This window comes from Piliocolobus tephrosceles, chromosome 1 (genome assembly GCF_002776525.5).
Source record: "Piliocolobus tephrosceles isolate RC106 chromosome 1, ASM277652v3, whole genome shotgun sequence".
Lineage (NCBI taxonomy): Eukaryota > Metazoa > Chordata > Mammalia > Primates > Cercopithecidae > Piliocolobus > Piliocolobus tephrosceles.
The window spans coordinates 104,657,022-104,683,629 of record NC_045434.1 but is presented as its reverse complement, the minus strand read 5'-3'; the positions used below and the strand labels follow the sequence as shown (position 1 = coordinate 104,683,629).

Sequence of the window (26,608 nt, the reverse complement as noted above, 5' to 3'; positions counted from 1 at the left end):
GATGCACACTGAGAATGACTGGAAAGGCTACTAGGTATGGGAACCCTAAAGCAGTTCGGATGGGGAGGCTCCCGGGGAAATACTATCTTTAGTGCTCTCCAGGAAGCATCATTTACAACTTCACCATTGGCCAAACACTAATATATGTGCTTTACATATATCATCTCATCAAAGCCTCATTATAACACTAATGGGTTAGGTGTTATTATACCCCTATTTTAAAGATGAAGGAAGTCAGACTCAGTTAAGATCATACATCTATTAAGAGGTAGGGCAAAATCCAAACTCAGTCTTTTCTGATTCCAAAGCAAATGCTCTTAACTGCCCCACTTTATTGCCCTCAGAGTTCTTTGGCACCAATTACACCAGGCATTCCTAGCTACAAGGCATTGTTCATTCATTCATCCATACATTCAACATCCAGCAATATTTCTTGAGCATCTGCATTGTGCCGGGCCCTTTGCTAGGCCTTGGGGCCTCACTGATGAAGGAGACATGGACCCTGTCCTCATGGAACTTGGAATCTAATGAGTGAGTGCCAGGGTCTGGAATGGGAGTTAAGGTCTCACTTAAGATTGGGCAGGTTGTACCTTGCACAAAGGCTCTGCACTAAGGGGGCAAGTGGGTACTGAAACCCAGCTTATATTCCACTAAGCTATATGCCCACAGAGCAACATCTTCCAGAGGAAGCAATGAAAAAAAATTTTTTCCCAAAGAGTAATATGGGCTATTCTGGAAGTACCTGCCTGCCTTAACTTTTCTTTCTTTCTTCTTCTTTTCTTCTCTTTTTTTTTTTTTTTTGAGACAAGTCTTGCTCTGTCATCCAGGCTGGAGTGCAGTGGCATGATCTCAGCTCACTGCAACCTCTACTTCCCGAGTTTAAGCGATTTTCATGCCTCAGCCTCCCAAGTAGCTTGAATTACAAGTGCAGGCTCCCACACCCATAGAAATGGGATTTTACCATGTTGGCCAGCCTGGTCTAGAACTCCTGGCCTCAAGGGATCTGCCTGCCTCAGCCTCCCAAAGTGCTGGGATTACAGGCATGAGCCACTGCACCTGGCTGCCTCCCTTAACTTTCAAGCCAGTGTCACCCTGAAAGACATCCTCATGTACAACCTGCAGTGTGCAGGGAACATGAATGCACCAGGTAGACTCTGGACAGTAAGGAGGTCAGCAGCAAAGTCCAAGAAAGTGTACTCAGGTCTGTTTGACCCCAGTCAATGAGGTCCACATTCACCTTCAGGAAATCCTGGTCAGTCAACAATGATTTAAACCAATTCCTTCACCACTCCCAGGCAAAGTCCCTGTGTAAGTAAAACTTCCAGTGATTCCCAAAGGCAGTACCCCCACCTCAGCAGACGGTGAAGGCCCCTGCTCTGCCCTGGACCTGCAGGCCTTCTGCCCACAACTGTCAGAACTCACAGGAATGGAAAGGAAGGCTTCTGGAGACACGTACTGCAGGGAACAAGGTGACAAAAAAGGCAAGCTGACATCAAGCCCAAACCCCAGTAATTTGGAGGACAGTATCCCTGGTAACAGAAACAGAGACAGAAGGAGGTCTCCAGGAAGAAGGATGAGTTCTTTATGTATGCCAACTTTCACATGTTAAACATGTCATGCTGGCCAGGCGCAGTGGCTCAAGCCTGTAATCCCAGCACTTTGGGAGGCCGAGATGGGCGGATCACGAGGTCAGGAGATCGAGATCATCCTGGTTAACACAGTGAAACCCCGTCTCTGCTAAAAAATACAAAAAACTAGCCGGGCGAGGTGGCCGGCACCTGTAGTCCCAGCTACTCAGGAGGCTGAGGCAGGAGAATGGTGTAAACCCGGGAGGCGGAGCTTGCAGTGAGCTGAGATCCGGCCACTGCACTCCAGCCTGGGCGACAAAGCGAGACTCCGTCTCAAAAAACAAACAAACAAACAAACAAACAAACAAACAAAAACATGTCATGCCTTCTATCCATGAAGCCTTCATATACAAGGCACTATGTGTGATATTTACGAAAGCCCTAACCCGATTTCCTTTCTATAGATGAAGAAATTGATATGCAGAGAAACAAAATAATTTGGCTTAGGTCACATAGCTAGGAAGTGGCAGAACTAGCAAGTGGCAGAGGTGGGCTCTCTTGATTCAAAAGACAATCAGTGTGTAGTCTAGCTTAGAAGTCCTCAGCCTGAAGATAAAGATGAAGGAAGTAAGATAAAGGGAATGAGGCCAAGTAACAGTGAGGCAGACGGAAAGAAGGAAAAGAAAGGTACAAAGGCAGTAGAGGGTACACCCTAATAACTCCTCACAGATAAAACAATACAGCTACTGTGACCAGCTATCAATGCAGTTCATAAACGCAGAGACTGTCAGAGCAGGAACGGACCTCTGTGTTCCCAGCCTCCCCGTGTTACAGCTGAGGAGTAGAGGGCCAAGGCATCTAGTGGCTTCCCCAAGGTTCTCCAGGCTGCTGTGGAGGCAGAACCATGGCCAGGGCCCTGGCCTCCGGGCACTCAGGCCTAACAGCTTCCATCACGCTGTGCCACTGAGATTATTATCATCAGTGATGATGGTGCCATTAACAGCCATGGCCACCACTATCCAGTTTTTTAGCACCAGCCACCCTGGCAGCCATCTTCATTTTGTGACTTGAAGAAAACACTGCCCTGGTCATGTGAGCACAAGGGGAATGGAAAATTCCAGGTCAGGGAACAACACCCCCTCCAGGCATCCTTCTTCACCAGCCCTGCCTTCAGAGGCGCCAGGCCCTTTTGTCCCACCAGCAGTTAATATTTCACTTGGGTGAGACTTTAGGGAACAAAGAACACAAAGCTGGCCTTGAGGGGCCAAAGGTAGGCAGCCCATGGTTCTCGATGCGGCTCATAAATAAGAACAGGGCAAATGTACTTTGGATAAGGACGCACTCAGCCTCCCGCAGAACAGCTGGGGAAGCTATTCATAGGAAAGCGTGCTATTTGCGTCTGCCTGGCATTTGAATGAGGCTCACCTAACTGCGCCTGCCCTCCCCACAGATGTGAGTCACGCTCCCCATTCACGAGTGAGGAGTGGCCAGGGGCAAAGGAGAGTTGCTTCTTGGCTCAGCTGAGAGAACTGTGGTGGCCGGGAGCAGCATCGCCCTCCCCCTGGCAGGGAGGGCCTCCAACTGAGAACGCTTATTCTTATAGAGCCTGATTCTGCTCCATGTGAGAGAGGTACCTCCTTGGACCCTGCTACTTTGTCCCTTGGCCCTTGGTCAAGCACAGGGGACAATTTTCAGCCCCCAACCCCTTGCTGGTGACTTTGGCTGTCTTCTCACATCTCGAGTACTCGGGGAAAGCCAGTCAGAGCAGCGTGGGAGGCCAGTTCCAGTGTCCCGCTGCCATCCTCCGAGTTCTACTGGTCCCTCGTCTCCAGTTGCAGAGCTTATGAGACGAGCTGTGGAGGTGAAGTGGGGGCGATTCCTCCCCATTAAGCAGCACTGCCTACTTCTGAAGGTCATTCACCAATGCTCCTGCCTCCTGTAGCATCCAGTGCAGTTCTGGCCTCGTTCTGAGCCGAGGGTGTGCTGGAAGCAGGACCCATTACAGTCCAAAATAACCTTGGGAGGTCAAGCCCAGGCCTGGGCATCCCTCATCCAAGCAGCCCTGATGGGGGGTCTCCCAGGGCCTAGCTGAAGAGTCAGTTCCACTCCATAGCAGCACTGATGGTTCAGATCAGTCTCAGGTCCGTAAGAAAAACTCCAGTTCTGAACCAAAACACAGTGGCCTTTGGAGTCCATCAGACTCTAAGCAATAGGAAGGGCCAAGCCCTTCTCCCGTTGGTGGTTCTCACACATCTGTGGGTCCAGAGAGGGGCTACCCACCATGATCCAGGGAGCTGTGGTCTAAGGGGTCTCTGTATACCTGGTACATACTCAGCTGCGATTTGGGGTTTTTCATTAGTGAATGGCTCAGCTCCTCAGCTGGACCATAAACTTCTCAAGGGAACATGCTGTGCCCTTATCTTTGTGTGCCTGCATGGCAGCACACAGCCAGCATGCAAACCATGACCTCATATGCACTTAACACTTGACTATATCTCTTTGGCTACCAGACTCTGCTCCTTGTGGACAGGGACTTCTTAATTCTGTATTTCTGAATGGCCTAGTGCTGGCTATGACACAGGGTAGGTGTATAATTGATGGTGTTGGTTTGAATTGTCCAGTTTGAATAAAGAATTTTCTAAATAAGTCAACATTATGACACAATGGACATAGATGAGACTATTAATGCATTTGAAATTTACACTAGTGGACACATGATGGTAGATGTGATAGATACATGAACCCATGCAAATTCCAACTTCGAGAAACTAGTAACCTATTTAGAAATTAAACTTTTTTCGTTCTTCATGGGCAAAGATGATCCAAGCATGGAGGACATGACATTTAAGCCCTCTTCCCAGTGGAAGGGATGTGTCTCCAGCTAAATTTTTCTCTCAGTCAACATTTATGGACAGCTACTGTGTGTTAGGCACCCTACTATGGGCTGAGTATTCGAAGAAAAACAAGGCACAGGTGAATCGTGAGTGGAGAGCTACAGATCTGGTGGGGCTAAAGGCACTTTCTCAAGGAACTCACGGCACTGAAAGAGCTGCTGCTTGAGAAGTATGGCCTAAGCTCCATGGGAGTGAGAAGTGGTGAACTCTTCCTGGGGCCAGAAAGGGAGGATGAAATTAGAAAAGGTCTCCCAGAGGAGCAGATGTTTGAAGGACGGACAGATCCAGATGGACAATAGAGTATGCATTCTAGGCTGGAGGGTATTAACCAAAGCATCGAACCCCCTCAGTTATTTGGGAGTGGAACAATCTCTTCTGCTCTCATTGTGGCTGGTGGCCTAATTACTGACCAAGGTCAGGGTGACACCTTTGGCCAAAGGATGGGGCATTTGCTTCTAAGTCAGCCAAGGGCTCTTTCTGTCTGAAAATAGCTGCCTGGATTCATTTCCCCAGTTAGTCCCAGAGGCCAGAGATAGGAGCAGGCTTTCTCCACGTGCAGGGCAGAAACTGCAACTAGAAAGCCGGTGCTGCAGCATGAGGAACCCCTGGGGAGCTGGCAGGAGGCCATGCCTGGCCACACCTTGAGGTCTGATTGGCTACGTTTGGACGGACCCTCTCTAGCTCTTTCCCTGTCTTGTGACTGAAAACCTTATCATAATGAAAGCCATAAAAATGCCAAACTTTAACCTTATTAAAGTCACACTGTTCTGGTCTTGGCAATCCTAATAGGATTTTACAACTCAACCTCTCTGACTAGAGTTCTTGAACAGCCCAGGGTCTGTGAGGGTCCATGATGGGTGACTTAATGCCTTCAAGGACTAGTGCCCATCCACATTCCCACCCTCCCTGTGTCCATCCACCACCCGTGCTCACTGTGGCCTTCCATATGGCCTGCTGTTTTGTTACTCATAGAAATGGATAAATTTCCACTATCCTGGACCCCGGGAAAAACATATGAGCATGCCCTACAGCACTTACCAGCTGACATAGTATTTTCCTCCAGATTAATGAAGCACAGTGGAATTTTAGCGCTTGCTGTAATGATTAATATGTCAAATCCATATTGCAGGAGAGCCAAACACGAAAGTGATGTGAGAACCTAGGAGGAGGGAGGAAAAACAGTGGGAAGGGAAGAGAGGCGGCAAAGCCAAAGACGGACAGGGAAGGAAGAGAAGAACAAGGGAAGGACAGGGTGAAGAGAGGAACACGGACTCCCACAGGAGCTGGATCAGACAGGCTCGAGCACATTTAGGGACTTCCTTCTGTCCACAGCGACATTGGGAGGAAGGTGGGTCAAGTCAGTTCCTGAGGAGAGGTCTCCCAGGAGCAGTTATTAGCATAAGGTTCTACATATTGAGAGGCCATGGACCTCGAAGATTTGAGAAAAGGTATGGCGTTTATCCCCAGAAAAAAAAAATACACATAAAGAGGTTTACTTAGGGGTTTACTAAGCCCCTAAACCTCCATAAAAAAACACAGAAATGAAAAACCCCTGTGTTCAGCTGATGGTGTTTCTGGAGCTGGGACTGTGTCATCCCTGTCAGCATCCCCTCTCCATGCGATGCCTTTCAGAAACAAGTTTGGAAAGGTGACAGTGGCATTAGCCACAATACACATTCTTTTTGCTGAGCCTCTGTCTTGCCCTGTGAGCACCCACCCTCTCCTCCCCACCTGCAGGCCCACTGCCATGCAGTTCCCAGGAGGAGGTTATGCTTACTCACAGGGTCCCTTCCTCCAACTTTAGGTAGTCCAGTGCCCCTACATGAAGTGGTGTCCCTGCTGTGCGTGAATATGCTCTGCAGTCTTGAGACCATTACACAGCTGGACAGAGAAATGCCTGGTCAAGCCACCAATGGGAAATACTTTGCAATGCAAATGAGTCCTCCAAAGCCAAGCATTCCCTTCTCCTGCTAATTACTTTTACCTGGTTGCATTAGAAATCCTGGCCAACATGGTGAAACCCCATCTCTACTAAAAATACAAAAATTAGCCGGGCATAGTGGCGCGTGCCTGTAGTCCCAGCTACTCGGGAGGCTGAGGCAGGAGAATCACTTGAACCTGGGAGGCAGAGGTTGCAGTGAGCCAAGATCGTGCCATTGCACTCCAGCCTGGCGACAGAGCGAGACTCCGTCTCAAAAAAAAAAAAGAATGGCTTCATATTTTGTACAGTCAGGAGCTGGCTCAATGTTAAAGTCATTGTCTCTCCTGAAATCACCTGTCAGTGCAAGAGGGCTCTGAATATCCTCAAATAAAATCGAGATCTTATTTCTCGATCTAAGCGTGTACATAGTGTCATGGGTCAGGTTAATTAAAGCTCACTGAACATCACATACTATCCTCTGAACAATCATACATGTTGCTTCTTTAAAAGCAGAAAAGAAAAAATCAGGTTCTGTATGCCCCACCAAGCTTAAATCGTCTCTGTGATGGGAACTGTACAAAAGTCAACAGGTCAACAACAAACACGAATTTACATACTCAGTAGGTGAAAGAGTGAGCCAATTCATAGATTTCATTGCTGATTGTACTTTTTAACATTTTATTTTGAAAGAATTGTAAATCTGCAGAAGGTACCTAAAAGGTGGAAACAACTCAAATGTCCATTGATGGATAAATGGATAAATGTGGTACAGTGGTCCGCCCTTATCCTGGGGGGATACATTCCAAGATCCCCCAGTGGATACCTGAAACTATGGATAGTACCGAACCCAACTGTTGTCAGTGGCAACACATTTCTGTTCACATATTCCGCCTACATAAATTGCATGAAGGTATGTATGCTTTTTCCAGCTTAACTAAACACTTACCAGTATTGTGGTCGTAACTTGTGGTTTGAGGTGTGACAGCAAAACTAGCACGAATTTCTTTTTTCCCCTTCACAATTTCACAGATAGAAGATTCATTCCTAACTATAGATCTTAGCAGCCTCAGCATACCATTTTCTTTCTTTCCTGAAGTCAAGAATTTTCACCTTTTCACTTAAAGGAAGCACTTTGTGGTTTCTCTTTGGCATATGTGAGTTGCCAGCATCCCTACACTTGTGCTTTGCGGCCATTACTAAGTAAATTAAGGGTTACTTGAACACAAGCACTGCGATACTGGGGCAGACAACCTGACAACCAAGACGGCTATTAAGTCACTACTGGGTGGAGAGTGTAGACAGATGGACACGTTGGACGAAGGGAGGGTTCGTGCCCTGAGCAGGATGAAGCAAGATTTTTTTATACCACTCAGAACGACTCACAGTTCAAAAGGTATGAATTGTTTATTTCTGGAATTTTTCATTTAATATTTTTGTATTGCTGTTGACTGTGGGTAATTGAAACTAAGGAAAGTAAAATTATGGAAAAGGAGGGGTGGGCTACTATACATACATATAATGGAATAGTATTCAGTCTTAAAAAGGAAAGAAACTCTGATATGTTTCTATGACATGGATAAACCCTGAAGACACTATGCTAAGAGAAATAAGCCAGTCACACAAAGACAAAAACTCTGTGATTCCACTTAGTTGAGGCACTTATACGAGTAGTCAAATTCAAAGAGATGGCAATTCGAATGGTGTCTGCCAGGGGCTGGGAGGTGAGGGGAATGAGGAGTTGTTTAATTGGTATGAACTTTCAGTTTGGGAAGATATATAAAGTTCTGGAGATGGATGGTCATGTTTGTTGCATAATAATGTGAATGTATTTAAAGTCACCAAACTGTGCCTGTAAAAATAGTTACAATAGTAAATTTTATGTTATGTATATTACCACAATCAAAAATTGGCAAGCAAGTCCCACAGACACTTCACTCGGCCAATCCAGTGCAGCAGCTTGCATGACTATAATGCATTATCAAAACCAGGGAACCAACATTGGTACAACTCAGACTCATTCAGACTTCACAAGTACTCATGTGTGTGTGTGTGTGTGTGTGTGTGTGTCTGTGTGTGTCTGTGTGTGTCTGTGTAGCTCTATGCAATTTTATCACCTATGTTGGGCTGTTTCATCACAAGCCATGCTTTGCGCTGTCCTCTGTGGCCACACTTGCTCCTTCCTGACAACTAACCTGTGTTTCATCTCTAGAATTTTTTCACTTAGAAAAGTTACAAAATGAAGTCATACAGTATGTAACCTTTTGAGATAGGCTTTGTTCACCTCATAACTGCTTTGAGATCCACCGAAGTTGTTGCATATATCAATAGTTTGTTCCTTTTCATTGTTGGATAGGACTCAATGACATGGATGGAAATGTTTGATTATATTTTTAATGAAATAGATGGAAATGTTTGATTATATTTTTACATCTACAATTAATGAATTCAATGTTCTGTCCACATTAAGACCATCAGTGAATGGACTTGATTCCAATGTGGCCACTACAGGAATGGAGCCAAGGGGCTCACCAGAGCATCCTAGCTTCCACCCACCCATGCAGGGGCTTTTGTCTGGGCCACAGGCTGTTTCATTGAAGAAATGGGTCCTATGGGGTCAACTGTTCTGCCTACTGACTTTCAGCTGTGGGGACTGCAGTGAATAGGCAGTAAGACAGACAGGAACACCTTCAGTAAATAGAGAAGGTACAGGCTCAGTCCCCCACCTGCCCAACCTCAGGGCTGAGACTCCAGCGGTGGCATCGTGGGAACAGGACGCTGGGGTTCCTTCAAGAAGAAAGGTAAACTCCAGGGACAGTCGTTTAAAAATATGATGCTTTCCAATTCTCAGAGGGGAGCTTTTATATTTCCACCACTCGCTGTGGCCCAAACTTCACAGTGCTGGAATTTAGCTGTTCCCTTGACTGTTGACCCCAACACAGCATCAACTCCCAGCCCCAAGCCTCACATAGTGCCTGGCCCCCATGAGCACACAATAAATGTTGCTGCAGGAGTTGGTGTTATTGAAGGAGAGAGGAGAGTCAAAGGGGTCTATAGAGGATGACCAACTCTAACAAGCAAGAGCTCTTTTCATTTCATTTTTAAAACCTGCTATCTCAGATCTGGCAGGAGCCAGAGTACGAGAGAGGAGCAATAAAACTGTCCCTTTCTTCCGCTCACTTCCAGCCCTGACTGCCCTCCCCTCATCCCTTCACACCCCAGATCTTCCTGCCAGACTCTGGGGAGAACTTCGTGTTCTGAGGAGGGTGGGGCTTCTTACTGAAGGGCAGGTGTCAGTGTAGGTGAATAAGCAGGTTGGGTGGGGGTTGGGTGAAGGTGAGGTCATTCAAGGCGACTCTTCGGCCAGGTAGAAATGAAGGAGCAAGATTGAAGTCACCCCCTCCCCCAAAACAGAACAGAGGTTCTTTGAGCCTTTTCCTCCAACTCTCCTTCACCACATTCATGCCTTAGCTTCCCCAACGTTGGCCTTTTTGCTACTGGCAACCTGAATAGTTTGCATTTCTAGACAAATAGGTGAAAGAAAAGAGCAGCCATAACCCAACATCCCTGTAACTGCCCCGAGGCCCCAGATCTTGGGACTTTCCCCCATAGCTGGATACTTCCTCCTCTGTGAAAAATAACAGGGATTGGCTGGAGCTAACCCAAAAAGCAAGCAGACGTAGACACAGGCTCTTGGAAAATACCAAATGCTATTCACACCTAGGGATTTGGTTCCCCCACCCCCAAGGACCCCAGAAGAAGCTGCTCACAGCTGGGTGAGGTGTAGCACTTTCCATAGGAATCGTCGCCTGGCTCTTTCGAGGGTGGGGGGGGAGCAGATGCCACTCTTCTCTGGGCATGTGCACCTCCTGGGTGTCCTTCATGGAGCTGACACAGAGTGCCTTACACAGAGACCATGGCCTCTCTGGAAGAGTTAAGATCTTTCTGTAGCTCTTGAGTTGGAGTATTTGACACCAATAAAGGCTTTCACCACCTCCTCAAAGCTTTGAACTTTTTTGTTTTCTAGAGATGGGGTCTTGCTGTGTTGCTCAGACTGGTCTTGAACTCCTGGGTTCAAGCAATCCTCCTGCCTCAGCCTCCTGAGTTGCTGGGACTATAGTTGCCAGCCTGGGTTTTTATCTAGATCTTAATAACCAGAGTTGCTGTGCACTCTGTGTAGGATTTGGCTTACTTGGCAAACTCCATGTCATAAACTCAGTATTTCTTCAATAAACTCAATATTGATTTACTACGGTCTGGCAGCCGAGGTAGCCCAAACTTCTGGCCTGTATTCTGTAAGGTGGAAGATTGGGCCTTTTAGTAGAAACCTCCAAGACCTAGGAATCTCTATTGAGACCCTGGGGTTAATGCAGTCTCCACCAAATTCAAGTGCTGGCTGAGAGACAGGAGTCAGCAAGATTTCACTGGGATGGTCAATTTTTATCCAGAATAGGGCTATGCCTGCATTAATTTGTCACCAGTGGAATGAAAATACAAATCCGCTGAGTATGATAGTTTGATATGAGGAGTGGTCAGTTATATAGAAAATTTAAAACAGAAAGCCCATGAGAAGTTTGCCTTTGTCAGTGCCCATTAACTCCTTCCTAACAGGGTGACAGAGAGCTGGTGCCGCCACAGGGAGTGTGCTGGTCAGAGCAGACCTCCTCCCCAGGTGGACGCCATGACCCTTGACATCCTCCAGATCAAAGCTTCACTTTCCCTTGCTCACAGTGGCTTCTTAGATGACCATGTCTAAACCAGACCCTGCCTGCTATTCTTGGCCAGACAGAGAGAACAGCCTGAGTGAAGACTCTGAGGCGAGAGAGAGCATGGCATTAGTAGGGCCTGGCAGAAGGCCAGGATGATGGCCACAGTGAGTCCCGGGAAACGCAGCACAAGATAAGCCTGGAGAATTGACAAGAGCCGGTCTGTGCAGAACCTGAGGGCCACAGCGAGAAGTCTGCCTTTTCTCCCCATGCCCAGAGCAGGGAAGAAGGATTTGCAAGTTTCTCACACATGCCTTGGCTTAAGCAAAGCTTTCTGGCCTCCTTCAAGCCATAGCGCAGGGTGGTGTTTGCCGTGCCTGACTCCCCAAGCTAGGCACTGGGAGTCCGAGTGAACCATCTGGAGGGGTCAACAGTGACGTGAACAGATAAGCCACAGCACAATGGGGCTTGAGTTAGAGGAGGAGAGAGGAATGTGCACGTCCCTGCTCGGATGTGGGGGCAGGAGTGGGAGGGCTCCAGGAAACCTCGCACAGATCTTTGGGCTGCCTAAATCCCGCTGCTCCATGTCTAGGTGGCTGAAGTACCTCCTGGCCTGCCTCATTCCCTCCTCTGGCCTGTCCTCTTTACCACCCCTGCCACCTGCCCATTCGAAGAGGCTCCACCCTTCCTTGGAACACAGAGTTCTCTGCCACTGGACTCTGGGGAGGGTGAGATTATTGAGTCAGGCAGGCGAGCGTAAGAGAGAAGGAAGAGGGAGGGAGGTCAAAGATACGAGGTGAGCTGGAGAAGAAAGGGACTGTTTTGAGGATTCCCCCTCACACATTCTGGCTCTTACCTCTGACCAAAAGCAAAGGGAACACCTTTTACCAATGGAATGAGGCCAGGGTGTGTTGGCTTACGCCCATAATCCCAGCACTTTGGGGAGGCCAGGGTAGGAGGATCACTTGAGCTCAGGAGTTCAAGACCAGCCAGGGCAAGATAGTGAGACCCCATCTCTACAAACATTTTTTTTTAATTAACCAGGCATGGTGGCATGTGCTTGTGGTACTGGCTACTTGGAGGCTGAGGTGGGAGGATCTCTTGAGCCAGGAGGTCAAGGTTACAGCAAGCCATGATCATGACACTTCACTCCAGCCTGGGTGACAGAGTAAGACACTGCCTCTAAATAAATTAATCAATCAATATCAATTAACTAACTAACCTGTCTATCTGGGTCAGTCAGCTCTTATAGTCCCACCTGACTTCTGCTTTGCCTTCTCCTGCAGCAGCAACGCCATCGAAAGTGCTTACTGTGTGCCAGGCAGGCATTGCACACGGACGGGGACTAGGAGTTCCGATGGCCAGCTGGCCTGCTGCCTGGGGACAGGGAGTTTCCCAGGACCTGGGACTTTCAGTACTAAAACCAGGACAGTCCTGGGCAAGCTGGAACAGCTGGTCACCTGGTGGAACTGAGCACCCACGGAGTCAGCAGAGAAGGCAGGCGGCACCACAGCATGGCTGGTGGTGGGAGCAAGCAGGAGTCGTTTCCTTCTTAGCACTGGAAGCACCACGCTTGGCACTTAGCTCCCTTCCTGAATGGAGCTCCACCTGTTTTTATGAGGCAGCCCCAGGCCAGGCCCTCAAGATGGGCAGGGGTGGGTTGAGACTGTGCTGTCTCTGCTGTTTGCTAAGGTTGTTCTCATGGTATCACGCTGCCAGAGACTGTCCACTTCGCTCACGTTGATGGAGGTCAGCTAAGGACAGGCTGATTAGCTGGCCCCTCAGGGCCTTTCTCTTGGTGACACAGCCTCTGGCTCAGAACAAAGGCCCCTCATTTTGCCGAGGCACAGACTGTTGAACGTGAGAGTGCTGCCACCTGCTGGTCACAGCGCTGCTTCCAGAAGAGGCGCTGGAGCCTCAGGAGGGAGACTGGGCCGTGAGCCCAGGTCTGCAGCCTCTCTGTGGGCCACAGCACCACCTCCCAGCATGTCCTGGGCCAGACTGCTGAGGAAAAGAAGCTGGGGATCCCCCTAACACATATGCCTTGAAGGGGACTGCAAGGCTTTCTCATGTCAGAACTCTCTCAGGCTGGCCATGGATTTCCTAGAATTCCCAGCCAGCGTGGGCACTCTTAACTATAATAGAACCCTCGGCCCAGTGGTGTGCTGGAGCTGCTGGGCATGACGCAATCATCAAATATTCAGGAAATTTACCAGCTGCACTGGTCATGGTGGAAGTATTTACACCATGGAAATTGGTAAAGGCTGCAGATTAGAGTTTTCTCCACCCCTAACCCTTCCTCCAGTGGATTCATCAGTACATTCTTGTAAAACCCCTATCAAACTTAAAATATTGTCACCTGGGAAAGGGCAAGTATCAGCCTATTTATAAAGGTTTTCTCAGATAAAGCATCAAGTATGGAATTGGTGTCATAGAGAAGAAACACATTCTGATAAGAGGGAGATTATGAGGAAGGAAATATTACTAAGCTCCCTAAGAGCAACTAATGTAGTAGTTAAGGGCTCTGCAATGAGAAACACATGGATTCAAGTAGCAGCTCTTCTATGTGCTAACTGAATGACATTGGTCAAATTGCTTCATCTCTAGCTTCCAGTTTCCCTGTCTGCAAGTGGGGGTATTACGAGTAGCTGCCTCGTGTAGTTGTGAGGTGATGTGTTTGAGGAATCTAAATGCTTAGAACATTGCCAGGCAGAAAACAAGCACTCAATACGTCTTAGATATTATCAGTTATTGATTAGCACCTCCACTTCAGCAGGCTGGAACTGATCTTGACATCTTCCTGGTTAAACCAGTTTCACCTCTAGATGTCCTTTACGGGGTTGGGGAATGGAAATTGGTTCTTCGATCCTCCCTCAGCAGCTAACCTTTAACATCAGCCTCAGTTTTGGCTATTCACTTGTACTTGTCCCCTGCAGTTAGTACATAACACAATGTATCCCCTAGAATTCCTATGCTCTTAATATGATAAAGTACATCCTGAATGTAAAGTATCTAAGCACTAAACACTTGCCAAACTAACCCAAAAGATTTTGTGTAAATGAGTCACTGGCCAGTTAAGATGTCAAATATAGAAAGGGCAGGACTCAGATCTGATTCCAATTCCAACACCTGAGTCATCCTCAGTGGTACTGCACTTGATTTAAAGGAAGATTATGTTAACAAGACACAAATTGTATAAAATTGGGAAAAATGGGAATCTGAGAGCAGTGCTCTTTCAGTGGAAAGGGGCTTAGAGGACATGAGCTCCCCTCTCATGAGAGTGGAGGGCTTGGTTGTGCAGTAAAGAGAGTTGGCGAAGTTTCTATAGAGCTGATGGTCTAAGGCTCAAGACTTGGCCTGATGGACTTGCCCCATCCGAGACTCTGCTCACCCCTCAATCTTTGAATGAATGATTTGGCTTCTTGGGTGCTAAAATCCTTGGAAGAAGTGTCTTTAGAGGAGATACACATATTTATATTTTTAGAAAGCTACAAATGAGTTCGCATTATACTCCTTTGACTTTTGTTATATGGACTAAGATTAGGTTAGATTTGGTTGCATAAAACAGACAAAACAGTAGCATAAATAAAATGTACATTTATTTCTCTCCGATGTCACTGAAATCCAGATGTTGGCAGCCTGGGCCAAGTATGGCAACTCTACAGTATCACCGGTCACTATCTTATGGCTCCATTATCTTCAACATGAGTTTTTGTCTAGTGGTTTAAGATGGTCACTCGAGCTCCCATCCAGACTATTTTTTTGCCAACAAAAAAATTATATTTTCCCAAAATCTGACACTTCTGATTATAAATCACTGGCCAGGTGTACTCATGCAAACCCACTCTGATGCAAAAAAATTGAAAAATGTATTTATTCCAAGTAGGGGTAGGAGGCATGTGCCTAGCTAAAAATTAAGGGTTCTATTTTTAATAAAGTAAGGCAGATAGATATTGGTGGATAACACACAATCTCTACCAAAGTAGATCAATTTCCCTAAGCCTGCTCATTTTTGACATCAGAGAACTTCTGTACAACAACCCCGAGGATACACCACCCTGTGAACACAGGAAGAGAAGATGGCTGGATTCCCTCTCAACACTCTCCTGCCTCAGTGTGAATTTAATCCCCATGCCCCATCAGCCCCAGAGCCTCCATTCTGTTGCTGCTACAGCACCTGTCCAAAGTTTCCCTCCTTTCCAAATTTGGTCTCATCACTGAACCTCAGACCTCCATGTCCACTGGTCTGGATTTTTGTAACAATGCCGTCATTGTTCTTTCTGCCTCTACTTTCACTCTCCAAGCCTTTCTGCTGACAGATTTCTCTTCCTGAGGCACAAGTCCCACCATGATACATCCCTGCTCAAGAATGTCCATGGTTTCCCATTTTCTGCCCTAAAGTCTAAATTCCTTAGAATCCTGAAGGCTTTCTATGACAAGGCCTTTGCCTGAATTTCTAAGTTCATCACTCTTGGACACTTGGAGATCCAGCAAGTGCCACTCCTTAAATATGACTGGAACCCTTCTGCCGCCATGCCTTCCCTCCTGCTCTTCCATCTGCTTGGCATGCTCTTCCTTCGTCTCAGCCTGTCTAAATCCTAGCCATTTCACAACGCTCAGGACAAAGGCCTCCTCCCCTACGAAGCTTTGCCCAAGTTAAAATGACCCTCACCCTCCTAAGTGCTGTCACAGGGCATTCTGCTTCCATTATGCTCAGACTACAAGTATTTCTGTGTTCCCTACTACAGTGCGAGCTTCCGCAGGGCTGAGCTATGCTTGCTTGCTCACGGCATCTCATATTAGTGCCTGCCATATCAGCAACATGCAATGAGCGTTGGTAGAACCAAATTGCAGAGTACAGCTGGGGCTCCATGGAAATTGGATGTGAATGAGAACAGCTCACAGAATGATCTGCTGTGCCTGCCAGAATTTGAAAAGTTGGGGTGACCATTGACACCACTCTGGGAACAAGTATTTGGGTTCCACTTAAATATACAAACGTAGGCCCAGGACTTCCACCAAAGTGAAGCCCCTTCTGGGCTTGTGTTTGAGGAGCTGTATAGGGTGATAGAGTGGCACTGGTAAGGATTGCTGTCCTCTCTACCTTATTATTATTATTTTTTTTAAGGTTCAAGATCTGAGTTGCCATAAAAATAAAAACTTTGGCTGGGTGGTGGTGGAGAGATTTGAAAGAAAACTGTAAATTATCAAGAAAAATGATTCATTTTTCAGATGAAGACTCCTCAGTACCAGAAAAGCAAGAGTGGTATGCCCAAGTTCACACAGCCAGGGTGAAGGGTGGGACTTAGCCTGTCCCAATCCCAGTCTATTGTTTTCTGTTCCACCACCGTAGCTGCCCAGGGTGAAGACGCCATCAGTCAACCTAATTTGGGGAAATAAAAGATCTTGAAGGTTACACATAGATTTGTGCACTGCTGATCTTAATTTTATGCTTGCCATCATAAAATTAATTTGTGCTTATACAACTAAAGGGGGAAGGCATGCATCCAATTCTCGAAGTTTCAGTTCTATGTCTTTGCATCAGTTATTTAGATTTTTTCCTTCTTTGTTCATTATCACTTTCCCTGAGGAGGTAACAAAATGTCTTTTTCAATTTTCTTCTGAACTAATTCTTACTAGGATCACCCATTTTTTTCTCCAGTTTGCAACTGGCTAGATTTGATTGGAATAGATAAAGCCTCCGACCATGGGCTGTTGAAAGGCCTTTTGTTTGTGGATTACAAGCGGTCATTCAGTTTATCCCATTCTTTATGCTTCCCTACTTTTTTGAGTTGCAAGGTTAAGGCCTGGGGCAAAACGTTGATGGAAAGGAACATTAGGCACCAAGTTGCACCGTGTTCGTGTTCATTCCAATCCACATTCACCTCCGTTAATTGGTGAAGGTTATGACTACAGCCCACTTCTCCAGTGACTCACTTCAGGAAAAGGACATGTGACAAGAACCTGGCTCACATGGGACTGCTTGCCAGGGGTGCCAGGACAGAGATAGCATTGTTCAAGGAAGATTCAGGAAGTCAAACATCCGGAGAAAAGCATGCATGGTTAACTCACCCCACGGTCTGGATGAGAACATATTTTTTTTTCTCACTGATCAATCTGTTTATCTACTTCTACAAGGGCACTCAGAGGACTTCTGGAATAATTATTCCCTTTGGTCTCAAATGCAGCTTTCCTAATGGGCCAAGAAAGGGAGAAGGAATAAGTATTCCTGGAAGTGTTTTACCTGTGGTCACATTAATTCTATCCTCCCAGTAGCCTTTTGAGATAAACATTATCCACACTCTCAATTTATAAATGGGGCAATTTAGATAGGGCAAGTTAAGGAGTTTGCTCAGGCCTATCTGCTAGTAAGTGGCAGACCCAGGATTCAAACTTGGGTCGAGGTTGACATCGAAGTGTATTTCCAATGTCAGAAAATGTCCTCTTTCCATGCTAGTGCCCAGGTTTCCTCTCAGAAAAGTAGCAGCTACTAAAATGCTGCTGCAAAGCATTGTCTCTCCCAAACACATCTTTGTTCTGACCTCTTTCTCTCCATCTAGCTGTCCTCAAAACCCACACAAATTCCAACTTCTCCATGAAGACTTCCTGATCAGCCAGTCCCAACAGACTATGTACGGTCGCACACGCGCTCTCTCTTCTACCTCTGTAATCCTCTCTGCTTGCACTCCTGGTTTAGCCCTTAATAGGTATAACTTAGCGCATATAAACGTTCACTTGCATATACAAACTCCCAGCTGCACTATAAACTCCTCAAGGACACGAACAATGCCTCTGTTGAGCCCTGAGAATTTGTAGCATAACAAATAATACCAAGCAGCTGCTGCAAAATGTGTGTTGAATGATTAACTGGTTAATTTTTAGGAGAGGCTATGGGAGTCCTCGTGATTCTGTTAAGTAGACAAGCATGGAAAACTCAGAGGCAAGTAGTCTCTTTGGCTAAGACTCCCCTTAGCACCACAGTCTGTAATTCACTCCCCATATCTTTCTGGGTGTTTTAGAGAAGACGGACATTGCTCTGCACTGAAACCACGCGTTAAGCTCTCTGCCGGTTTTAGGGCAGACTGAGGCACCCGGCCCAAAGCTCAGAAGGTTCAGGTGAGTTCAGAAAGCTCCAGCCTTTCTGGCAGCCTAGTACGTTCCCTTAGTCTTTTCCAAGTCTGGGCACTCACTCCCAACTCTTCCTCGGGTGTCCCCCTCTTAGTCTCACCCCAGGGCTTAGTGATGACAGCACCAGGCAGCAACTGGGATCTCCTCTGGAGGCAAATATGCCTGCACAAAGGCCAGACCTTATGCTCTTCCCTCCTGGGATTCTGCTTATTTTCTTTCCCCTTAACTTATTGCCCCTTCTTCTGTGTGGTCTGTTAATCTCCAGATCTTTGACAAGGATGACCATGATGTCAGGGCACAGGCCCTCACATGGCCTGTCTGCATCTCTCTCCTCCCCTCCTCCCCACAAGCTTCCTGGGTCATGTGGGGCTTCCTCAGCACCCCCTCTCCATGCAGCTCCTCCTCTCTGAGTCTGCCTCCTGCTTTTCCTTCCAGCCCCATCCAGGGTGTGGCGAGAGCTCTTGACCACAGGTGGAAGTGCCCTTCCCCACACCTGATGAGCTCTGTCTGCACTCGGAGACCAGCTTGTGCCCTGTGGGCCTGAGCCTGGGCCTGCCTATCCCCCAACCTGGTCATGAGGGCCCTGAAGCCACCATCACATCTTACCTTTATTTCTGATGCCTAGATCTGTGACTGTCACAGAGTAAGTGGTCAATGAATATCAACAGAAGGTGGAAATAAATGGTAAATGAGTAAACGGTCTTGGTTCTGCTCTATGAAAACACCCAACACATCAACTCACTCTAACATTTAGACACTTAAAGCAGGCCTCTGAACTAGACAGATTTGGAAGCATCACATAGATCACCAACTACCTCATCTACAAGATAAGGACCAAGACAGGTAAGTGGCTTGCACAAGGTCATACAGAGCGTGAGTGGCAGACTCAGACTGGATCAGACTCTCTGATTCCCTGCTGAAGGCACCATCTCAGCCATGCCTTCAGAATAAGAAAGCTTTGCTTCTAAAATACCTAGTAATTCAGACTTTTCTCCCAATTATTTCTAATTAGTAACCTACCTAGCACTGATGAGTTCTTGAATGTATGCATGCATGCATGTATACGTGAATGAATGAATGAATGAAGGCGAGGTCATGCTGGATTCACAGCAGCAGCAGTTCAGCTTTTCCAGTAAAAGCACTAGGCACGTGTGCAGGATTGAGATGATGCATTTAAGGCATCTCCTTTCTGCCTCACAACCCTGACACTGTGCATCCCCGGGTTCTGCCATCGCCCCTACTCTGCAGACTGACAAAAGAGGCTGTTCCGGGCTGTCCTTGCCAGCACCATTCTTGTTGAACCTATTAGGTTGCTATTGTTTTTAGCAAACAGCTGATGCCTCATGGAAAATTTAGCATTTGCTCATTCCTGTTCCATTTATCTTCTAGTTTGTGCATTTTCTCTTCTTTATTAGCAGGGCACTTACTGGAAAACTAGATCTCTGTCACTTAGTGGTTTCATGTTTCTTCTGTTCATAACCTACCTGGAGTCAGAATTATGTCTGTGTCACAGAGCAATTGGTTGCTATGGAAATGATCGTGGCACCCCAGGCAGCAGGCCTGCGTGGGAGAGAAGAGGGAGTGCTGTGCCCATGGGGGTGGGGGTGGGTATGGCGGAGGTACTGCAGGAATCCTGAGTGTGACTTTTTAAGCTAGGACTGACTTGTCTAGGCCAACCTGGTCCTCTTGACCCTCTTCCTACTCAAAGCTGTGTGTGTGTGTATGTGTGTGTGTGTGTGTGTGTGAGACACTTCACTTATCCACACCCCCCACACACCACACCCAAATATAAAACAAATGCTTCCCCTAACTTCTCCCTTCTACCTCCAAATCCAACTTAGAGTTCACCTCCTCAATCTTCTGTGGTTAACCACCTCTGAATAACCCCTTCTCCAATCAAACCCCCCACCCATTCCTAGTGAGTTTGCACTTAAATCAATTGCATTGGAATCACTTGCATTCCTTCTGCCGGATTTTGCTTTTTTTTTCTTATCAGGCTCATATGTTTTATCTTCCCAACAGTATCCAGGCCCCACAGGACCCCATCTGGGTCAGTTGGTTTTATCTTCCCACAGAGCCCAAGCCGAGCTTGGCTGACCACAGGCCCCTGATAAATGCTGCCCTCGACTCTCAGAGAGATGGACAGTCTCAGCCCTCGAGCCCGCCCACTTTAACCCATCCAGTCTTACCTCCTGAGGATCAGTAAACCTAGAGCAATAGGCAAATGAGACAGCTCTGGATATCATTTTAAATATTGTCAACCCAATGAAAGGAGAAAAACTCTAAAGCTTCATTTGCCTAAAACGTCCTCAGATGATAAGGGAAGAATGAGAAAACAGTGTTTAGTTATTTAAAACTGTCTTATTTTTGTGGGCTTGAACTCATTTATGTTTCAAGTTTGCCCTTAGTCTTGGTTGCCTGTCACCTAGAGCAACTTTGACCTCCAGGGCCAATGACCCCCTTCTGGGTTTCCACTGAAGTTCAGACCCTGCTGGACTGTCCAGGTCAACAGCAGCTGTACATGGTAGGAGAACCTGGGCCTTTTCCAAAGGTTAAGCTCACAAACATAAGTTGTGGAGTGGAGGCCTTCCCTTTGTCTAACGGGCAATATCCTTACATCCGGGGCTGGAGGTGCAGAGCCCGTGAGCTTCCCCTGCTGTCTGTGATTGAAGACAAATAGCTGCGCTGGCTCCGTTGGCAGAGTTGGTGTTGGTGTTGGTGCCCCAACCTCCTTTTTCTGGAATCTGCCCCATATTCAGTCCCCAGATGGAAGTAAGCTGATACTCAGGTAAGAAGGTGGGGGAAGTCAGGGTGCCTAGAGCGTGGGGTGGACACTGGGGCTGGACGCCATGTTCCACATCCCAGAGCCCATCTGAAAGACCTTCCTTGGCGTGCAGCTCAGAGCTGCTCAGAGAGCGTGGAGCTCGGCCCCCAGCTCAGCCCAGGGGCTCTCTGTGCACTCATGGAAAGTGGCATCGTACCGGGAAACGCGAGAAGCCATTCTGGCGCAGGGATGGGGCCTGGGCGTCTGTGTGTGCTAGTGCCCAGATGAGAGACTGGGACGGGGTGCGGAGGGCTTGCTTCCTTCCCACCCTCAGGGGTCTTTCAGTGAGGTGGTCCTTCTGAGGCCTGAGATGGTGCCGGGGGTGGCCTCAGCAGGAAAAGGCACAAGGCAAACATTGAACAGACAGGTTGGAGCCCCCAGGAGGAGCCGGCTTTGGTCTGCGGTGACTGGGAGAAGGGCCCCTGCTGGGGGCAGCTGATAAAGGAGCTGCCACTCCCTCCTCCAGCGCCCCCCCCCCCCCCCCCCAGGGCCCCCCTGGAAGACAGGCTTGATTTTCCTCATCCCGCACAGCACGGGCTTGGTGAAGCTAGCAGGAACCCTCTCATGCCGTCTCCCCGCTTCTGCTTCGGACTAAACCCTCCAGCCCAGGCTTCAGGACAGGCCTCTGTCCCCACACAATGGGGACTTGGATAGTGAGTTTTAGGATTCTTTCTAGCTTTCTACCCTGACTGGAAAACAGAAGAGGAAATGCCCCGTTGGCTCTCCCGTGGACCAGAAGACCTTCCCCTAGCTGCTCATATTTAGTTAGCAATTACCCAAGGTGTCCAAGGCCCCTCCAACACTGTCACTCACTGCTAGGAGAGGCCAGAACTCCAACTCAGGCTGTGCAGCTGGCTGCAAGAGGGTGATGTCTGAGTTAGCTGTCTGGAGACAGAACCACAGGTCAGCTTTAGAGTTGATGATGCGCCTTCACCGGCACAATGGGAAACCAAGACAGGCAGGTACCAAGTGATCCTTCAGCATCTGGGCGAGATGCTTTGTCTTTCCCAGAGAAACTATTTCAATGAGTTCTTCCCGGGAGAGAGGGAAAACAAAGCTCAAATACCAGAGCCGCAGAAAGCGCCTGAGGCTGATTTGCTCTGACAGGCGGGAGGCTGCCCTCTCCCACGGACAGCCTTGGTCCAAAAGAATAAAGGAGACCTTGCAGACCAGAACTCAAAAGTGCAAGGTGCAGATTTGCAAAGTGTGTCCCTCAGGCTCTGTGCATCCCCAATCCAGGAGCTGAACACCCATCCACATGATGCCTTCACAGCACATGAAGAAAAAGAGGGGCAGATTGCAGAGGAGCAGGACAGGGGGACGTGTTGCCAAGAGCAGGCAAAGGTCTGAGCTGACCGCAGCTCTGAATTGGATCTGGCTGGAGTTGGAGGTAACTGCATTATGGGAAAGATTGAAAGTTTAATATGAAACCAGCTGATACTGAAAGAGAACAATTAGGAAGGTTAAGGGGCTTAATATTAGATTAATGGCTGCCAGAGGATAAAGTTCACAACTTCCAGGAAAGGAGTCTGATTCAGAGAATTCTTTTTAGTGGACCAGACTAAGGTCTGATTTTGTTATTTTTTTTTTTTTTCTTCCCAGTAACTGAGAGAAAATTACCATTCATTCACATAAGATTCGTTCTCTTCCTCTTCCTGCTTCCTCCTCCTGCTTCCCATCTCTCTCCTCTTTGGAAGTGCCTGATTTCGTTCCAGTTCTGGAATGAATCTTAGGGTCCCACCTTCCAGTCTGCATACCCCATACTCCTCTCCACCTGTAGGGGTCCTTCCTCAGTGGGATTTGTGGGACCCTACAAGAATATTTTTGTCAGTGTTGCTTGTATTCTGGAAATATCTCAGGCCACTAAGTGATCTCACAGATCAGTAGCTCAACCCAGGGGAGACATTCCGGGCCAACAAGGAGTTAACCCAAACGTGGGGAGACGGGCTGGTGGATTTGAGGTGGCTGAGGAGATTGGGGGAGATGGGGAATTCCCATGGTCTCCAAACCTAGCAATTCCTTCCTGGGAGTTTTTTAACATTCCTTCCTGGGGGAAGGGCCTCTGTTGGGGACAGCTGATAAAGGAGCTGCCACCCCCTCCTCCAGCACTCCCCCACCTCAGGATCCCACTGGAAGACAGGCTTGGTTTCCACATCCTGCCCAGCACGGGCTTGATGAGGCTGGCAGAAGCTTTCGTGCAGTCTCTGCGCTTCTGTCAGGACTGAACCCTCCAGCCCAGGCTTCAGGCCAGGCCTTTGTCTGAACAGATTCCCAGGCCCCACCCATCCTGGACTAACTGAATTTGAATCTTTGAGGGCACAGTCTGGGCATCTGCATATTCTGAAGTTCCTCGATGACTCTATGACCTGCCCAGTTTGGGAACCACTGGCTCAGGGGCCACATGGAAGAACGGCCAGGCAGGGAGGGGCCGGGGGCCTCTCAGACTTTGGGATGGGCCATTCGTGTGATTCCCTAGTTCCCATCCCAGCCAGTGAGTTTCTTGGAGCAGACATTTCCTCTTACTCATCATTACAATCCCCACACAGGGCTGGCCACATTCAGTACGTGGGAGCTGAATTAAGTTTCCAAATCTCATGGTTCATGTCTGTAATCCCAATATTTTGGGAGGCCGAGGCGGGAGGATCACCTGAGCCCAGGAGTTTGAGACCAGCCTGGGCAACATGGGAAGACTCTGTCTCTACAAAAATTTAAACATTTAAAATATTTTTTAATTAAAATTTTGAAATCTCTCCCCTTCCTAGACCCTGAACCTGTTCAGTTCTCAAGTTGACATGTTCGGAGGCCTGGCTGGTAGAGCCGGGGCCTGGTTCCACAGAATCAGCATGGTCCTGAAACACAAGAGCACAGGAGCCAAAGCTGGAAGGGCCCTTGGACAACCTCTAGTCCAATAGCTTTCAAAATGTAATCCTAGGTACCCCGGGGTCCCATGGTGGAACCTCAGAGAGCACGAAAGGAAAGGGCAGAGGCCCAGTGGGAGGAACTGCCAGCCCTCCCCCTACCTTCACCCTTCCTTCAACCAGGCCAGCCCTGCTTTCATAGCTTTGTGTAACTTTCGCAACAACCAAATGGCTTCCCAGTTTCTGCCCTTGCCAACCCCACCCCCAGCCCCTGTCTGTTTTCCAACTAGTGTCCAGAATGATCATTTCAAAACATAAGGCTGATCATGGCCCTCTTCTGTTCAAGACCCTGCATTTGGCTTTCCATTTCACTCAACACCAATCTAAGGTCCTCTTCATGGCTGGCAAGTCCCACCTGTTCTCCCCCCGGTTGCCCCTGCCTCATCTTAGCCATGCTGGCCTCCTTTGTATCCCTGAATGCACAGGGATAAGCAGGTTCTTATCCAACACCTGGGCAGATCTTCTTCCTTCTGCCAGCAACGCTCTTCCCCATATAGCTGCATCCCTTGCTTCCTCTTGTCCTGACCACCCTATTCAAAAAGGCATTCTGTTCCATCAGCCCAGCCCCTTCCTCTACTGTACTGACTGTCCCTACTGAAATATAGGCTCCACGAGGGTGAGGACTTTGTTTTTTTTCACTGCTATGTCCCCAGCACCAAGAACAGTGGCTGACACATAGTAGGTGCTCAGTAAATAATCATTTCCTGAATTAATCAGATTGATTTTGATTCTAAAATTATCCTGTACATTTTCTTCTTTACACATTTCTCTATTTTTCAAATTTTCTGCAGTAAATATGCGTGTTTTTACAATCACAAAAAGAAGTAAGTGACATAGTCTTTTCTCTAGGATCAATCTTTAGGAGACTCAGAGCTGCTAGAGAATAACTTAAGAAGGGCCGGGCGCGGTGGCTCAAGCCTGTAATCCCAGCACTTTGGGAGGCCGAGATGGGCGGATCACGAGGTCAGGAGATCGAGACCATCCTGGCTAACATGGTGAAACCCCGTCTCTACTAAAAAATACAAAAAACTAGCCGGGCGAGGTGGCGGGCGCCTGTAGTCCCAGCTACTCAGGAGGCTGAGGCAGGAGAATGGCATAAACCCGGGAGGCGGAGCTTGCAGTGAGCTGAGATCCGGCCACTGCACTCCAGCCTGGGTGACAAAGCGAGACTCCATCTCAAAAAAAAAAAAAAAAAGAGAATAACTTAAGAAGATGAAGGGAGGCCCTGCTTTGAGCCCCCAGCTCTGAGCAGCACCAGGTCAGTCCTGGTAGACGATAATAATACCACTGATTCCTAATGGTGGACGGGGGAACTTAGTGGGGCTAAGCAGACCCTACTTACCTAACAGCATTTTGTCTTGGGGTCACTGGGGAAGGGGAGAGAAGGAGTGAAAACAGGACCAGCAGCAACCCCCTCCCCGCTGAAATGCACCAGGCTCTCCCTAACCCGATACAACAGACATGAGGACATGGGCTCCCAAGCACCCTCCAGTAAGGCATTGTGGCCATAGGTTATTCTTTAACCGGCACAACTGGCTTTTCTCAGACAGACTTTCTCTTTATTTTCTTCGGGGACTATTACCCTGAGGCCTAGTACCTGCTGCCTCTGCTTATGTGACTGAATCTAGAACAAAGAAGAAGCATCTTAGCTGAGGGTAGGGCTCTGGCCTAACAGAAACCCCGTGGTCTTGTCTCCATGTCAGAGCCTCGTGACTCCAAGTGGGTGGGGGTCCCTGGCTTGCCTATGACTCATTGTTCGAGTTCGTAGAGAACTCAGAAGTTCCACATGGAAACACGGCCTCGCAGGCTAGAGACAATTCAGGAAACGAAAACCCCATTCACTTGATTATTGGTTCATTTTCTGATGGAGGCTTTTCTGATCCTCTTTCATAAGACCCATCTGAAATAGACAACTGAAAAGAGAACTAGGGGGCCGTTTCCCTTCCCCCCTCTAGCCCCAGAGCTCGGTCATCAGAGTCACGTGGACCCTAGCCCCTGGAGCTGGACAGGGCCCAGGGTTCATCTGGCCCATCTGTTTCATTGTGACTTACCTGGCAGGCCCCCTGATACTCAGGGACATAGCTGCCTGCCTCCTGGCCTGACTTTCCTGCGATGCTCTAGAGCAGAGTCAGCTAGCTTCTCCAAGGAGCTGGTGGTAAATACTCGCTCTGGGCCCTGTCACCTATTCTTTGTTTTTTCCTTACAACCCTTTAGAAACATAAAACCATCCTGAGCTCACAGGCCTCACAGAAACAGGCTGTGAGGATGGGCAAAGTACAGCCCACGAGCAAGACCCAGCGCACTGCCTGTTTTTGTAAAATAGAGTTTTAGTGGACACAGCCCTGCTGCTCTCTTGATGAATTGCCTATGGCTGCTTCCACGCTATTACAATTGCGGAATTCAGTAGTTGAGACAGAGCCTATAAGGCCAATAAAGCCAAAAATAGTTTCTATCTGCCCCTTCATAGAAAACGTTAACCAAGCCCTTCTCTAAAGTAAAGTTTCATATGCATTCATTCCTATTTAACACTCAAAACAATTTTTGAGATTAGTATTAGAGATGAGTATTCCTAATTTTACAGATGAAGAAACTGAGAACCAGAAAGGATAAGGTTTGCTCAAGGTCACACGGCTAATGAGGGGCAGAACCAGA

At 47.9% G+C, this 26,608-nt stretch overlaps 1 protein-coding gene and 1 long non-coding RNA gene across 2 annotated transcripts in view; both read right to left on the bottom strand.

The window, feature by feature from the left end:
- LOC111549579 overlaps window positions 1–6,336 on the bottom strand; it is a 57,968-nt gene extending 51,632 nt beyond the window's left edge. Inside the window, exons 1-2 of the mRNA XM_023222731.2 lie at window positions 6,244–6,336; window positions 5,501–5,621 (exon numbers count right to left, since the gene is read on the bottom strand). Of these exons, the coding sequence (XP_023078499.2) occupies window positions 5,501–5,621; window positions 6,244–6,336 (214 nt within the window). The remainder of the gene's footprint in view (window positions 1–5,500; window positions 5,622–6,243) is intronic.
- Window positions 6,337–20,555: 14,219 nt separating this feature from the next.
- On the bottom strand, window positions 20,556–25,256 carry LOC113225232. The gene is made up of 2 exons (XR_003309906.1): window positions 25,161–25,256; window positions 20,556–24,843 (listed from the first exon to the last, which is right to left on the bottom strand). It is a non-coding gene; the product is annotated as an uncharacterized LOC113225232 (long non-coding RNA).
- Between the last annotated feature and the right edge of the window lie 1,352 nt (window positions 25,257–26,608).